The sequence below is a fragment of the Ranitomeya variabilis genome, chromosome 1, assembly GCF_051348905.1.
Source record: "Ranitomeya variabilis isolate aRanVar5 chromosome 1, aRanVar5.hap1, whole genome shotgun sequence".
Classification (NCBI taxonomy): domain Eukaryota; kingdom Metazoa; phylum Chordata; class Amphibia; order Anura; family Dendrobatidae; genus Ranitomeya; species Ranitomeya variabilis.
The window spans coordinates 1,019,947,636-1,019,965,531 of record NC_135232.1 but is presented as its reverse complement, the minus strand read 5'-3'; the positions used below and the strand labels follow the sequence as shown (position 1 = coordinate 1,019,965,531).

General features: G+C 42.1%; 1 protein-coding gene across 11 annotated transcripts in view; it reads right to left on the bottom strand.

Annotated features, from left to right (window-relative positions):
- TENM3 (teneurin transmembrane protein 3) overlaps positions 1-17,896 on the bottom strand; it is a 1,770,339-nt gene that overhangs the window by 133,955 nt on the left and 1,618,488 nt on the right. For 6 of the 11 annotated variants that reach the window (XM_077279545.1, XM_077279552.1, XM_077279553.1 and 3 more), the window contains one exon: positions 17,521-17,543. The exons of 2 other annotated variants lie outside the window; for them this stretch is intronic. In XM_077279545.1, coding sequence (XP_077135660.1) covers positions 17,521-17,543 — 23 coding nt within the window. The remainder of the gene's footprint in view (positions 1-17,520; positions 17,544-17,896) is intronic. 3 more of the 11 variants (XM_077279546.1, XM_077279547.1, XM_077279549.1) reach the window with 1 other exon arrangement.

Sequence of the window (17,896 nt, the reverse complement as noted above, 5' to 3'; positions counted from 1 at the left end):
TGATTACAGGTAGGGGCTAAGGTATAAGTGATGCAGACTAAGTAATGGACGCTGAGTGCAAAAGAAGGGTTCCAGTCTGTTCTAGATACCCTAAGTAGCATCCGGCACTCCACCTGATGATTATAGTAGAAATGTTTTATTATAAATCCATCCAAATCAAAAACACAAAATAGTGACATTGTAGTCTAACTCTATAGCCCTTAGTCAGGTATACGGATGGCAAAGAAAAGTTAAAGTGGTGGAAATGGGTGGAAGTTATGCTGTCATTCAATTCCTGTTGGAAATGGAAGGTACTAGTATTCAACAGGAGTCATTTTGTTGTGGCTCAACACGCCCAAATCTTCCCCGAGAGTCTGGAGACACCACATTTATTAGTTGGTCAGCTGGTCCAATAAAGAATTAAGAGTTATCCCACAAAGAACATTTATTTTCTTTCCAGAGGATTAATGTTAAGCATTTGATCGGTGGGGTTCCGACCACCTAGACCCTCATCAATCACAGGACCTGGACTCCTATGTCCGCGGTGTGACTGCACATGTGTGACCTCTGCTCCAGTCAGTGTCTATGGGAGCGGTGATCATATATGCAAATGAGTAATCCTTTATACACATAGAAGTGTGCACTACTTTTGCATTCCCAAGAGGCTTTTGGACCCTCGTTCCATAGATCAGTGGGGTTATTAGTGATTTTTGGTAATAGGTGATAAATGTTATTCATCAGATAACCCCTTTAAAGGAAATTTGTTTTTTCCACCCCATCTGAGAGCAGCATAATGTTGGAAAAGAGACCCCTATTCCAACTATGGATCACTCAGTTTACGGAGTATTTTCAATGTTATTTGTCTATTGACAGTGAGCTGCTAATCAGAGGAGGGGGCGTGGCCAGACCAAGGCTCACGAGAGCTGTAGTCCAGCAGTGATAATCTCCTACTGATAAAATATTAATTGTATTGACTCAACAGCACACAGCCTAATTAGTGACACATCCCTAAAATCTGCATCTCAGCCCCTACCTCATGCTGCCCACAGATTACATAGCAAAAAGCTGCTGAGCTGACAGATTCTGTTTAATCTAATCTGTTTATGGGCCTTAAGGAGGAATTTAGTTTTCATAACTAGAGGTGCAGACATACTACGGACAAAGTTTGAGCATGGGGTCTTGCCGTAAAGAATCATACTTCTCTAAATTGATGTTTTTACATAGATGGTGAATTCATTCCAGTCTAAACATTTTATGGGTACACTTACTCTTTAAGGAAAATTTTACTTTGCAAATCTTTTGCCATATTTTTTTCATCCAGTAAGAGAAAAGATTGACATATTGACTGATTCAGTTTTGAAACAGATCTATAAATATGGAGATCTATGAAGAGCACGAAAATACTGCTTACGACGGCCAACAAAAGGTTGAAGGAAAAAAAGGCATTAAACTTTTCAGGAGAGAAAAAAAAATATTTTAAATATGGATGCACACTTAAGAGAATAAAAGTGGAGTTTCGATGAGTGACAACTATTGTAATACATCCATTAGAACAGTATAAATCTTTTTGAAACCTTCATGGTTGCCATAGCAACAAGATGTAGGTGTTTATGCAATCTTTATTTAATCCCTTCTGTGATAAGATTCTCCTTTACCACTGGCAAGATATCATGCTCTTTCCCCGTCTTTGAGAAGTTGCGGCCATATATTACTGGAAATGCCATTATCACCGTAAGAAAGCTTTAATTTCTTTATAGGAGCCAATTACAGTCCTAAGTGATGTCAAAACCATTGTTTGTAGCCTTTTATGAGGCATTTTGGGGCAAATGTGAAAGCTACATCGATGCAATTATGATATATACAAAAGAACCATCTATATTTGTTTTATTAAATGTGTGTATATGTGCATGCAATGAGTGTGTTAATATACTCCCCTACGGCCACCCTCTCCAGGATACAGCACCGTTCTGCTCCTCTTCTCGGTGATGTCACCGTAACTGTGACCAGCCTGATCACTCTATGCTCTATGTCTGAGCCAGAAATACAATGAAACCTGTGGAGCTCTGTTCTGACGTTCCATAGACTTACATTATAAAAGTTACTTCAGAGGGGTGAAAACATTGAGAAGAGGAGAAGAATGGCGTAGGTGAGTACGGTATATTACCATGTTCTCATTTTGGTTGCTTCTACTAGTCTTAAAGCCTGTTTACACAAACCGACTGGCGACACGATACAACCGCCGATCGGTAAACTTTTACCGATCGGTGGTGATTTGACTGCCTGTTTACACAGGCAGACCAAAGCAAATGATGCACACTAAGCAATTTATACTATGTCATTCAGTGCACGTAGGCTGCCATGGTTCTCGACTGCACTGTCCTGGTTACACAGGATGATGCACCACCACTGAGAAAAATGATCATTTATGCTGTGCGAAAGATCATTTCACATGAGGAACATCTGTATAAAGCGTGGGTTCAGCAAGCATAATGCACCTCTATACAACTCTCTGGAGGTTATGAATAGTCATCAGCATGTTGAGAATTAGTGATAAGACGCTTCATACTTAATAAATCACCTATTCAAACAAGTCTGTCATTCCTAAAAATCACAGAAAGCATACAGATGACCACTTAGGTAATGAAAGTTCTGTGGGCATGTTACCATATTTCATGGAAGGACTTTGGAAGGGAAATCATACCATCAGTCAATTATCATTAGTCTAAGTCTGCCATTCACATGATTGACAAAACTACATAACCTCTATGTCTCTTATTACAGGAACTCAGAACCAAGGAGGGTTTGCCTGAGACTACAAAAGGTGTCATTTGTGACTCCTTGGCCTGGTGAGCCATTCCTTGTGGCCAGGCTGGACATGTCCTATTTACTAAAGGAAGGGAGTAGTTGGCACAAATAAGGTATTTCATATACAAGGTGCTTGCCCCTAACTAGCCCAAGGTCCAGTAACAGCCCTGTGATTTCATTATTACAATCTAGGCTAATCTGGAAATTTGAGCTCAGGACCAGGCTTATAAAAGATGGGTTACTTACAAATGGAAAGATGTGACCCACAAGCCCTTTTCTCCTACCCTCAAGGAAACAGAAGAATAACTTTAGACAGAAACCTTAAGGTATTTATTTAATTTCTCCTTTATATTAATAACTATTTTATGTATTTGTGTGTCACTTTATTTTTCTCTTTTATACCTTTTCTTGTAAACACTATACTTTTTATGTAATAAAACGTTAATAAATTTGTCCCTTGTATACTCTAAGGAATCCATAGACTTTCAGAGAATGTGATGCCAGGGGCGATCATATCATTGGTGCAACTTGTGTGGCCGCACAGGGGCCCAAGAGGTAAGAAGGGACATTTTATACCTCTTAAGCAGGTGCAATTTTGCATTTTTACGAGCTCTTGGGCTGCAAAGAGCCCATATATTGTATTTGCACAGGGGCCCTTTTCAGTCTGTGCCCACCAGTGTCTGAGGTGCTTTAATTGTTGGACAGTAATATATATTTGGGAGCCTCATCACCCATATGTTTGATAAGTGTTGGCTGTATCGGGACTGTGTGGACTGAGTGCAAGATTGCATGAGAGGAGATAAATTAAAGGGAACCTGTCACCTGAATTTGGCGGGACCAGTTTTGGGTCATATGGGCGGGGTTTTTGGGTGTTTGATTCACCCTTTCCTTACCCGCTGGCTGCATGCTGGCCGCAATATTGGATTGAAGTTCTGTTGTGAATTTGGTTTTTGGGCTCCCCCGGTGGTCACTGGTGGTACTGGACTTGTGTGCTTCACTTTCTCTGTTCACCTGTTTCCATCAGGATATGGGAGTATCCTATTTAGCCTTGCTGCTCAGTTATTCTAGTGCCGGCCATCAATGTAACCAGAGCCTTTCTGTTGCATGTTCCTGCTTCTAGACTACTATCAGCTAAGTTGGACTCTTAGTCCTAAGTTTGTTTGCATTTTTGTTCCAGTTCACAGTTATGTTATGTTTCTGTAGCTGGAAGCTCTTGTGGGCCGAAATTACCACTCCGGTGTCATGAGTTGACACATGAGTCTTAAAGTAATTTCTGAATGGTATTTTAATAGGGTTTTCAGCTGACCGTGAAGTTTCCTATTGTATCTTCTTACTATCTAGTAAGCGGACCTCGCTTTGCTGAACCTACCTTCATACTGCGTATGTCTTTTCCTCTGAACTCACCGTCAATATATGTGGGGGGCTTCTGTCTCCTTTTTGGGGGAATTTCCCTAGAGGTAAGCCAGGTCTGTTTTTTCCTCTATTAGGGTTAGTTAGTTCTCCGGCTGGCGCTGGGCGTCTAGGGATAAAACGTAGGTACGTCACCCGGCCACTGTTAGTTGTGTGGTAGGTTTAGCTCACGGTCAGCTCAAGATTCCATCACCCAAGAGCTAGTCTGTTATTTAAGTTCTCTGACGTTCCCTTGCCATTGGGAACCATGACAAAGTTCATTCTCTGTCCTCTGGAGTACACGCCTGCTCAAGGCAAGATTGCCTTGTGCTGGCATGTACTCCGGAGGACAATGAACTTCAATCCAATATTGCGGCCAGCATGCAGCCAGCGGGTAAGGAAAGGGTGAATCAAACACCCGAAAACCCCACCCATATGACCCAAAACTGGTCCTGCCAAATTCAGGTGACAGGTTCCCTTTAACTCTTGCAGTCAAGCTCGGACTGGCCCACAGGAGAATAGGAAATCATCCGGTAGGCCCTTGTGAAGGAGTTCTAATGAGTAGTGCTATTACACTTGATTCACAATTTGCAGAAAAAGGTAGAATCTAATCATTTATTAAACAAGCTAGTCAAATTAATCTTACAAAGAAGCAAAAGTTAATTTGTGTACTAGGATCAGGTTAATTTTGCATGTAGCTGAACAGTAGGCCCCAAGAATCAATGTTACTTTGTGGGCCTTTGCCAACCCAGTCTGACACTGCTTGCAGTGACAGCCCACATCACACGCTGAGGAGTGTGCACGTGACAGACTTCTGTGCCCATCCATGTCGGACAGGGGTGCCAAGGCCCCACCAGTATCCAACTCCACAACCCCACTTTTCAGCTACATGAAAATGTGATATTATCCTCAATAACAAATTTATATAACAATGAACTAGGTAGATTGTTAAATGAATAAGATGCTTCCTTCATCTGCACATAGAGATTCAAGTATATTGTGCCAAGTACTGCTCATATAAGAGGGTGGTGGCCCACTCTTGCCCAGGGGCCCAACAGAGGATTGTCCTGTTCTCTTGTGTGCCATACCGAGCCTGGTGCCTATGAGCACAATATTCGCCAAAATTGTGCTGTGAACCTACATCCATCTTTCTGCGGTTCAGCTAGTTACTGTAATTAATACAAATATACAGCATTATGTTCATTGCCGAGAAAGCAGAAACTGGGCAAAATAATCTTTAACATGCAAACAGCTACACACAATATTCTATAAATCAAAGTGAAATACTTTCTAAGTGCGAGCCTAGTGAAGTGGAATTTTAAAATGAACTTTCCCAGTTACTTTGAAGTTTTCTATTTAAATAGATTTCTTAACATTCACATCGCAGAAAGCAGCCACTACTGTCCTCACTCGATTCACTGAGACGGGACGCGGTGTGCCAAACTGATAACGATCTTTGTTACAGTTCTGTCCGCCTCTAGCATGCAGATTTAACTCTGCCATAATCATTATGCGAGAAGTCAAATCCCCTTCTCAGTTTTCATTGCTGAAACACTATTTGGCAGAATGTGTTGTAAGAAATTAATGGAAAAAAATTAGAGATCCCTATCTATAGTCTACTAAGCCTAACAGATGAATGGAGAAATGCACACGGCATCGAGATATTTTTTTTTCTATCAAAGCAGCAAAGGTAATTAAGTTGCAGAAATTTTTCATCTGATCTGGCTCCCTTTAGAGCAATTGCAAAGAGCATCTTTTTTGATTTTGCTGGCTTAGAAACAACACAGGCAAGGTATGTGGTTTCTAAGGAGCATTATGACGAGCATACAGTATTGTTCCATTTATTATGATGAGGGAGGGCTGCACCAGAAGAAATTTAGAAGGCTGCGCATTCTGTCTTTTTAATTGTTCTTATATAAAATAGAAAAACTCTGATATCCACACTTTCCCGAAACCACGCGTGACTTTTATGCAGGATGCTGAAGCAATAAAATAAAATATTAGTTTAAAAGGATGTTCCGATATTTAGATATTGACAGCCGATCCTTAGAATATCAGATCAATTGAGGGCGAAACTCAAAGAATCTCCAGCAATTAGGGGGCTACGGTGCTCCAGCAATTACCGCTTCCCCTTCATTTTTAAACACAGCACCACACTTTTTGTGGTTGTGACGGGTATTGCAACTAATTGCTGCTCAATCCTATTCAATCATTGTAAATACCACTTTTAGCATAAGGGTCCTATCTAAAGAAAGGTCACCTTGTCATTGGTAGATGAATTCACATGATTTGATCAGATGTGTGCATAGAACCTCCTGCTTTTACATGAATAGCAATAATAGACTTCATGTATGTAACCTGTGCAAAGAGCCCTTGAATAGTGTTTTTAAATAAATAAATTAATTAATTAAAAAAAAAAAATATATATATATATATATTTGTATCACAGCCACAATGTTCCTGAACCAGCTTATGCATTAAACACTTATAGCCCATGCTGGCCAATTTGTATGTATATTTTCTTTATTGTGTATTGACAGTTGTGACCTCTAAAGTCTTGCACACATTTTTCCCAAACTGCTTTTATTCGGAGAAGAATCTAGCTGGATACACTTACTATGAGACATTGGCAAAGAAAGAGGTGAGTCTTCAGCATTCGGGTCATATCTAAAAAAGATCACCTTGTTATTGGTATATGAGCTCACACCATTTCTACTGTATGTAACAATAGTGGGAATGTTACATACAGATATACATGCAAAAGTTTCTAAATCAGACAAGAGTTTGTAAAGAAAAAGACGCTGCACCTAGTATAGCAGGTATGAAGCGCCATGGCACCTTGGATTAGATGATTGAAGGGAAGAGAAGAGTTGGATTATCAGCAAGCTGAAATTAAAAGGAATCTGTCAGATAAAATTCTAATTATATCCTGAAATAGTGCTCAGGCAGCCCTTTCAGAACATGTAAATTTTATTACTGTACCTACTTTGGCTTTCTTGCTGTAACCCTTTAAACATAGCGTGCACAGCAGGTTTACCTAGCCTGGTCATTGAGTCCTATGAATTGTGATTATACAGGCTTATCCAATCCCCCATTCTCTGTCACCCCTCTGTCGTCTAGGTCACTAATAGTAAAAATGTTGTGCATGCGCGATACTTCCAAGGTTTGCGCATGCGCAGTTTCATCTCCTGGAGGAAGCCTACTCCGTACAGTGGCTATATACAAATTTTACAATCAGTGTCATAGACGACAGAGGGGTGGCAGTGATTTAGGGTGTGGATTAGTCTGCATAATCACAATTCATTAGCATATGCTAATGACCAGCATGGTGGCTCAGTGGTTAGGGTAACCAGTGCAATGACTGGCACAGGGTAGAGGCATCGGTGTAACAGTTGGTGAGGAATATGATCCAGGCTGCAGATTGGTAAGAGGGAGTCTGATTAGTAGAGAGTTAAAATAGTCCAGACGAGAATGAATAAGAGCAACAGTAAGAGTTTTTGCAGAGTCGAAAGTAAAAAAAGATCAAATTCTAGAAGTGTTTTTGAGGTGTGGATGACAAGAGCGAGCCAGTGATCGGATGTAGAGGGAGAAGGAAAGATCTGAATCAAGTATGACCCCGAGACAGCGGACATGTTGCTGGAGAGTTATGGTCGAACCACACATGGAAATGGCAATGTCGGACATAGGTAGGTTAGTGGAGGGAGGAAACACAAAGAGTCCTATGTTTAGAAGGTTACAGGAAAAAGGAAAAACCAAAGTAGGTACAATAATCTGAGAAAATAAAGAACCTCATCCACAACCACCACAAAAAACTTCAAGCTGTCATTGATGTTAGAGTGGGCAAAACATGGTATTAAGAAATGGGGTATGTGAACTATTGATCAGGGTCATTTGGATGTTCTGGGTTTTCATTATGATTTAAAAAGAGAAAACACAGTAGTTTGACAATAAATGTCTTCACCCAACCACTAACCATGAGTGGAGAAAAAGTTTTGGTGTTAACATTCATATTCTCTGAAAAAAGGCCAAGAAAGCAAAAATTCTGCAGGGATATGTAAACTTATAAGCACAACTGTATATGATCTGAAATGGCTGCCCAAGCACTATTTCAGGATAACATTAGTATCCTATCTAAAACTCACCTGACAGATTCCCTTTCGTGGCTTATCTTAGACCATCAATATTGAAGTCCCTGAAATAATAGTCCTCGTGCATGTGACTATTTTATCCATCCATATATCAACAGTGGTTGAAAACACCACTTTTTGGAATGCGATATTCAGGGAATCACATGACTTGCATGCAAAAAAATTATTTTGTAATGGGTCAGATTAGTAGGTTTAGCTTTAAGAATATGATGATTCTTGAATTGTGGGACATTAAAGTCCTGCTCCATCTGTACAGGAAAGACCCCTAAAAAAAACTTCTTTTAAGGCAAATTAGCATAAACTATGCTGCTGTCACCCCTGTACCAGTGATTGGCTGCTTCAGTTACGACACATTATTGCACAAGTGACAAAGCAAAGAATTGGGAGTTGGTGGCACTTTTCTTGAATTACCGAAGTACACAAAAGCACTAGGAACTAAAACACAAACTATATTAGAAAGGTGAAGAACTTTTTATACAGTGTGTAGGTTTTTTCACGACTGGACGGCGAATTAATTGCACAATGCCAACACTCAATAAGTATTGCCATCTACTTACAAATGTGTCCTTATTCATTCTGCACCTGCGGTCCCATTGCCCAGAATATTATTAGGCTTTGTGAACTCTGTTAAGAAAACATAAGCCTAAAAAGTGCACAGAAGCTAAAATATAAGCCGTACCATGTGATCTCTTCATTTTTATGCAGATCGGTCTAACACAATAGCAGTATAGATCTTTGCCTTGGGGGCCAGAATGTCTTGTTTCACCAACACAAGGAATAATGCAAATCTGTATTCAATGTAATAACAGTAATACATACAAAGCTTGTTACAAAGATCGCAAAGCAACGATGCTGGGAAATGCAGCCCTGGCATACACTTGGCTGCTATTCAGGGAGACTTGTACAGCATATAAAGAAACACGTACACACCACAACCTCAATGAGAATGAGTGCACAGATCTTTCATAGTGGGGGTTGCCAAGAATTTTTTTTTCCTTTTTTTTCCCTCATTATTTTGTTTTTGTAACAGTACACCCCGGTTCGCACTATATAATGAGGAAACAATGAGCCTAGATTACAATTGAGAACTACATTTCAATTATAGCAACTTTTGATTGCTCCTGACGGCATGCTGAGCCATGTTTGTAACAGAGACCCCCATCTAGAGAATTGAGTGTGTGGGGAAACATGTATTTGATGCCTTTTTGTTTGCATGTAATTCAGACAAAGTGGGCTGGTCGCCCCTCATGAGCAAAAGATCCAAATTTTCCTGAAGGCAAATTCAAATTCTACAAAGGACTAAGAAGAACTCTTCTGGTCAGTTGCCTTAGCATCGCATTGATTGTATAGCGCTACTTATCCAGTTGCAGGACAATGTTGTCTAATATCTATAGCTCCCACATATCTTAAGGCCTCTTTCACACGGTCATGTTTAAAATCGTATGTGAAAAAACAGTACTGGTGCCATCAGTGTTTTCTATCAGTGTGTCATCCGTGTGTCCATGTTTACCATCAGTGTGTCATCAGTGTGTCCGTTGTGAGGCAGTGACGGGGATAATATGTTAGGGTCGATATGTGTCCCCCAGGATGTGCACAGAAGCGTATTGAAGCCACTGTAGTGCACTGCAGTCACAGGCATAGTTGTGATTGCAGTGCAAAATAAAAGTAAGTTTTGGTCTTGGGCAAGCTATTTGTCCAAGGCAGATTGAAGAAAACCTGCCATGGGCTTTTATTTTTGGAGCGGAATACAGGATGGTAGTTGTGCGGTCTGCTTCCTCCAGGTCTTACAAGTAGCCTATGGCCACAGATTCCTTGTAAAAACCCTGCCGCAAAGGGTTGGGTGTGTCAGTCTTGGTTTGCAAACTGAAGATCAGTTGGCTCTGCAGATCTTCAGCCTGTGTTAAGTAACACGAAGCCAAGCAGAGCCAAAAGGTCTGGCACCCCTCAGCGTACACGGTGGTGCAGTCGCCCACGGCAACCAATCTTGGATACAGTCTTGTTTCCATTCACTTTCTGTTTGTGAGTACACTGAACATTAAAAAAGACTTTGCTTTGAACTTTCCTGGGTCACGGCCTGTCTGTCACACTGCACCAACCCTGCTGCACTACATCACTTTTACCATCAGTGTTTTCTATCTGTGTGTCATCAGTGTATCCATGTTTACCATCAGTGTTTTCTATCAGTGTGTCATCAGTGTATCCATGTTTACCATCAGTGTTTTCTATCAGTGTGTCATCAGTGTATCCATGTTTACCATCAGTGTTTTCTATCAGTGTGTCATCAGTGTATCCGTGTTTACCATCAGTGTTTTCTATCAGTGTGTCTTCAGTGTATCCGTGTTTACCATCAGTGTTTTCTATTAGTGTGTCATCAGTGTATCCGTGTTTACCATCAGTGATCTCTATCAGTGTGTCCGTGTTTACCATCAGTGTTTTCTATCAGTGTGTCATCAGTGTATCCATGTTTACCATCAGTGTTTTCTATCAGTGTGTCATCAGTGTATCCGTGTTTACCATCAGTGTTTTCTATCAGTGTGTCATCAGTGTATCCGTGTTTACCATCAGTGTTTTCTATCAGTGTGTCTTCAGTGTATCCGTGTTTACCATCAGTGTTTTCTATTAGTGTGTCATCAGTGTATCCGTGTTTACCATCAGTGATCTCTATCAGTGTGTCCGTGTTTACCATCAGTGTTGTTCCGATATGGTTAAAGAAATAATTAAATTAGAAAGCTTCTCCTATACTTTGCTATGTTAAACATATACAGCACATGTGCAGCATACAGCTGCCATTAGTGTGCTGTGCACTTTTTCACCGACCCATAGACTTTCGTTGGCCTTTGTCATCCATGCTGCAGGAAAAACAGGGAACTGATGTGATCTTGGAATCTGAGCAGATGCAGCCAAGGTAGCACAAGGAGCAGGTGCCATCTTTGTGAGCGAACAGTGCACGCCGTGAACACAGTGATCTCAGTCAGGCTGCACAAATGGTGAACACAGAGATCTCAGTCAGCCTGCACACATGCTGAACACAGAGATCTCAGTCAGGCTGCACAAATGGTGAACACAGAGATCGCAGTCAGGCTGCACAAATGGTGAACACAGAGATCTCAGTCAGCCTGCACACATGCTGAACACTGTGATCTCAGTCAGGCTGCACGCATGCTGAACACAGAGATCTCAGTCAGGCTGCACAAATGGTGAACACAGAGATCGCAGTCAGGCTGCACAAATGGTGAACACAGAGATCGCAGTCAGCCTTCACAAATGATGAGCACAGTGATCGCAGTCAGCCTGCACACATGGTGAACACAGTGATCGCAGTCAGCCTGCACAAATTGTGAGCGCAGTGATCGCAGTCAGCCTGCACACATGCTGAACACAGAGATCTCAGTCAGGCTGCACAAATGGTGAACACAGAGATCTCAGTCAGCCTGCACACATGCTGAACACAGAGATCTCAGTCAGCCTTCACAAATGATGAGCACAGTGATCGCAGTCAGCCTGCACACATGGTGAACACAGAGATCTCAGTCGGCCTGCAGAAATTATGAACGCAGTGATCTCAGTCAGACTGCACAGACGGTGAACACAGAGATCTCAGTCAGCCTGCACAAATGGTGAACATAGTGATATCAGTCAGGCTGCACAAATGGTGAACACAGAAATCTCAGCAAGCCTGCACAAATGGTGAACACAGTGATACAGTATCAGTCAGCCTGCAGAAATGATGAACGCAGTGATCTCGGTTAGGCTGCAAACGGTGAACACAGAGATCTCAGTCGGCCTGTGCAAATGATGAACACAAGAAATCTTAGGGTATGTTTCCACTATCAGGAAATGCTTCGTGTTTGACGCTTTGAGTCAAACACGCAGGGTCCAGATGTTACAGCATAGTGGAGGGGATTTCATGAAATCCCGTCTCCACTATGCATTAAAAGACGCATGCGGCAGACCCGCGTAAACGGACATGCGGCGCATCTTTTGAGAATGCAGCACACCCTTACAATGCTCAAACAATGCATGAAAAACGCAGGTGACCTGCCAGTGACCTCAGGTGCAGATTTGGTGTGGATTTTACCTGCGTAAAATCTTGACCAAATCCTGATGCAATCCTGAACGTGGACACATACACTTAGTCAGCCTGCAGAAATGAGGAGCGCAGTGATCTCAGTCAGGCTGCACAGACAGTGAACACAGAGATCTCAGTCAGCCTGCACAAATGCTGAACATAGAGATCGCAGTCAGCCTGCACAAATTGTGAACACAGTGATCGAGGTCAGCCTGCAGAAATAGTGAATGCAGTGATTGCAGTCAGCCTGCATAAACATGAAAGCAGTGATTGAAGACGGCCTGCACAAATGATGAACACAGCGATCACAGTCAGCCTGTACAAAAGGTGAACACAGAGATCTGTCAGCCTGCACAAATGTGGAACATAGTGATCACAATCGGCCTGCACAAACTGTCAACACAGTTATCGCAGTCAACAACGCAGTGAGCACAATCAGCCAGCACAAAAAGATAGCACAGCGAAATCAGTCAGCCAGCATAAAAAATGAATGCAGTCAGCCAGCACAAAAATTAATGTAGTGAACGCAGTCAGTCATCACAAAAAGTGAATACAAAGAACGAAGTCAGCCAGTACATTTGTGTGGTTCCATTTTTTAATCACAGCAGATGTAGCTAGTACTTACAGTGGGGCAAAAAAGTATTTAGTCAGTCAGCAATAGTGCAAGTTCCACCACTTAAAAAGATGAGAGGCGTCTGTAATTTACATCATAGGTAGACCTCAACTATGGGAGACAAACTGAGAAAAAAAAATCCAGAAAATCACATTGTCTGTTTTTTTATCATTTTATTTGCATATTATGGTGGAAAATAAGTATTTGGTCAGAAACAAACAATCAAGATTTCTGGCTCTCACAGACCTGTAACTTCTTCTTTAAGAGTCTCCTCTTTCCTCCACTCATTACCTGTAGTAATGGCACCTGTTTAAACTTGTTATCAGTATAAAAAGACACCTGTGCACACCCTCAAACAGTCTGACTCCAAACTCCACTATGGTGAAGACCAAAGAGCTGTCAAAGGACACCAGAAACAAAATTGTAGCCCTGCACCAGGCTGGGAAGACTGAATCTGCAATAGCCAACCAGCTTGGAGTGAAGAAATCAACAGTGGGAGCAATAATTAGAAAATGGAAGACATTCAAGACCACTGATAATCTCCCTCGATCTGGGGCTCCACGCAAAATCCCACCCCGTGGGGTCAGAATGATCACAAGAACGGTGAGCAAAAATCCCAGAACCACGCGGGGGGACCTAGTGAATGAACTGCAGAGAGCTGGGACCAATGTAACAAGGCCTACCATAAGTAACACACTACGCCACCATGGACTCAGATCCTGCAGTGCCAGACGTGTCCCACTGCTTAAGCCAGTACATGTCCGGGCCCGTCTGAAGTTTGCTAGAGAGCATTTGGATGATCCAGAGGAGTTTTGGGAGAATGTCCTATGGTCTGATGAAACCAAACTGGAACTGTTTGGTAGAAACACAACTTGTCGTGTTTGGAGGAAAAAGAATACTGAGTTGCATCCATCAAACACCATACCTACTGTAAAGCAAACATGGTGGTGGAAACATCATGCTTTGGGGCTGTTTCTCTGCAAAGGGGCCAGGACGACTGATCCGGGTACATGAAAGAATGAATGGGGCCATGTATCGTGAGATTTTGAGTGCAAACCTCCTTCCATCAGCAAGGGCATTGAAGATGAAACATGGCTGGGTCTTTCAACATGACAATGACCCAAAGCACACCGCCAGGGCAACGAAGGAGTGGCTTCGTAAGAAGCATTTCAAGGTCCTGGAGTGGCCTAGCCAGTCTCCAGATCTCAACCCTATAGAAAACCTTTGGAGGGAGTTGAAAGTCCGTGTTGCCAAGCGAAAAGCCAAAAACATCACTGCTCTAGAGGAGATCTGCATGGAGGAATGGGCCAACATACCAACAACAGTGTGTGGCAACCTTGTGAAGACTTACAGAAAACGTTTGACCTCTGTCATTGCCAACAAAGGATATATTACAAAGTATTGAGATGAAATTTTGTTTCTGACCAAATACTTATTTTCCACCATAATATGCAAATAAAATGATAAAAAAACAGACAATGTGATTTTCTGGATTTTTTTTTCTCAGTTTGTCTCCCATAGTTGAGGTCTACCTATGATGTAAATTACAGACGCCTCTCATCTTTTTAAGTGGTGGAACTTGCACTATTGCTGACTGACTAAATACTTTTTTGCCCCACTGTAGCATATGGAGCGGTCCATCATGGACTCTGAGGTATGGCACTGCTCTCTTAGCCCTGCTACCCAGGCACAGCTCTCTTAGCCCTACTATTCAGGAATAGCTCTCTTAGGCCTCTTTCACACCTTCGTCTTTTCAGATCCGTCACAATCCGTCGATTTTTGAGAATGCAGGATCCTGCAAAAAAAGTTGCAGGATCCTGCATTTTCCCATAGACTTGTATTAGCGACGGATTGTGACGGATGGCCATATGTTTCATCCGTCGTGCACTGGATCCGTTGGAAAATAGCGGTCCGTCGTGCAGAGAAAACGTTCATTGTAACATTTTTTGTGCACATCGGAAAATCGGTCAGTGACACATCCTGCGCTGCCTGTCGTCAGCTACAATGGAGCCTATGGACGCAGAATCCGTCGCTGACCGTCTCGCTGACCGTCACACAAAGGAATCCAGCGACGGATCCAGTTTTTCCCTTCTGAGCATGCCTGGAAGGATTTTCAAGTCTGGGAAAAAGTCTCTCTCTCTCTCTCCCGGAAATTTTTCCCTTGACAAATCAGAACGACACATCCGTCATTTCACAGGATCCGTCGCACACATTTTTTACTATTTTCATGACGTCCGTTGATACTTCATTTCACTGCACGTCAACGGAAACCAAAAAATGCAAGTGTGAAAGTAGCCTTAGCTCTACTACCCAGTGGCAGCTCGCTTAGCTCTACTACCCAGGAGCAGCTCTCTTAGCTCTACTACTCAGGGACAGCTCTTAGCTCTAGTGCCCAGTAACAGCCTTCCTAGCCCTACTACCCAGGGACAGCTCTCTTAGCCCTACTTCTCAGAGACAGTATTCTTAGTCCTACCACCTAGGAACAGCTCTCCTAGCCCTACTACCCAGTGACAGCTCTCTTAGTTCTACTACCCAGGACAGCTCTCCTAGCTCTACTACCCAGGGACAGCTCTTTTAGCCCTACTACCCAGTGACAGCTTTCTTAGCTCTACTACCCAGGGACAGCTCTCTTAGTTCTACTACAAAGGGACACCTCTCTTAGCTCTACTACCCAGTGACAGCTCTCTTAGTTTTACTACCCAGGAACAGCTCTCTTAGCTCTATCACCCAAGGACAGCTGTCTTAGTTCTACTACCCAGGGACATCTCTCTTAGCCCTACTACCCATGGACAGATTTCTTAGCCCTAGTTCCCAGTGACAGCTTTTTAGCTCTACTACCCAGGGACAGCTCTCTTAGTTCTACTGCCCAGAGGCAGCTCTCTTAGCCGTACTACCCAGGGACAGCTCTTTAGCCCGACTACCAAGTGACAGCTTTTTAGCTCTACTACCCAGGGACAGCTCTCTTAGTTCTACTACCCAGGGACAGCTCTCTTAGCCCTACTATCCAGCGACAGCTCTCTTAGCTCTACTACCCAGGGACAGCTCTCTTAGTTCTACTACCCAGGGACAGCTCTTTTAGTTCTATTACCCAGGGACAGCACTCCTAGACCTACTGCCCAAGTACAGCTCTCTTAAATCTACTACCCAGGAACAGATCTCTTAGCCCTACTACCCAGGGATAACTCTCTTAGCCTTACTACCCTGGGACATTGTTCTTAGCCCTACCAGGTATGGCTCTTTGACCAGGGACAACTCTTATCCCTACTACCCAGGGACAGCTGTCTTACAGCCTCACTACCCAGCAAAAGCTCTCTTTAGCCCCTGGCCAGTCTGTGCATTGCAGTCCGTGCTCAACCATGTTACACGGACATCTGCATGAGCCCTTACAATTATAAGTCAACCTTTGAAGTCAACCATAATGCTGATGTGGCCCGCGGTGAAAATGAGCATGACACCACTGATATATTATATACATACACACACACATATTTACTGTATACAGTGTATATATATATATATATATGATTGTATTAATATATACAGTATATGTACACAGCACATGCATGGATTGACACATACCATATTTGGAATCTTTACTTCCGATTATCTGAATAATCTTTTAGCCTACCTCGCCATTGCAGGTAGGACTATTACCGCTTACTGTACAAATACAGTAGCAAAGTAAAACAGCAGGAACATGTCCAATGTCATATCATCAAAAAAGTAAAACTTGAACATCCAAGAGGTTGAACTATATAAGTTGTCAGATATGGAACAACACCTCGGTTTGTCAATGTGGTCAGAAAATGACATCAGGAATGTTTTGCAAACTACATAACCAAGATTATATCATTAACATAGCACAATATACTGGGAGCGTTCCCGAGAAACAGGCACTGAAGAGTTAATGAAATTGAGAGAATAAATAATAGATTTACAGAGATAGGAAAGTTACTATGTATAAAAAATCCTTCTCTGTTACCGGACGGAGCCTGTTTTAGACATAAATAAAGAATCCTCTGATGATGAGTTTCCTTTAAGGTTGAGAATAAATTGGCCCCCATTGTATCACCGCACCTTTTTTTATAGTGCTGACTGCAGTCTTCGCTCGGGGAGACTTTGATAAAAACGTCCTTGTTAGGATCACATCTCTGACTAGACAGAGACCACAAGGGCTAGGTAACAAAGGCTTTCAGCAGAGACATATGTGGAACAAAGTCACGTCTTCCCATCCTCTTGTACCTGCTAGAAAATTTCCTTTGATCACATTGCAGCACCTGTCTCTGTCCAGTTTCGCAGCCAAAACACAGGTCATAAAACCAGTATGTTATAATGTAATATTTATATCTGGGACCTTTAGATAAGAACATCTGAGTTTTTCGTTATGTAAAAGCCTCCTATCAAATGAAGGTCCGTCTCTGCCTGGCTCAGACAATGGGGCACAACACAGCCATGACCATGGATGCTATATAGATAAAACTGACATTATGGAGACGTTACTCATTCTGGGTCCTTACCTGTGCCTAAAATCTTTATTTCTGGGTGAAAGCAAGAAAGAGAAGAAAGCGACAGTAAATCATACGCAGATTAAAAAAGACGAACACGATGGTAATGGAGAGCTATGAGTGGGGATGATGGGTAAGCCAACCCAATTTGCATGCTACAAAATTGGAAATTGTATCAAATGAGATTTTAACTATTCATTTTTGGAAAAATAACAAATATGTCATAGGGAAGTTACTTTGATTGTTATTTTTGGAACATTTCTCAAGTTCATTTCCTATTATTAAACTATAATTCTTACATGAGCAGGCTTCCGTTATACTAAAAGAGCTTTCTGTCCCCCCCATTGATCAAAGTAAACCCCCAATACTAAAAATACATTCCAAGCTG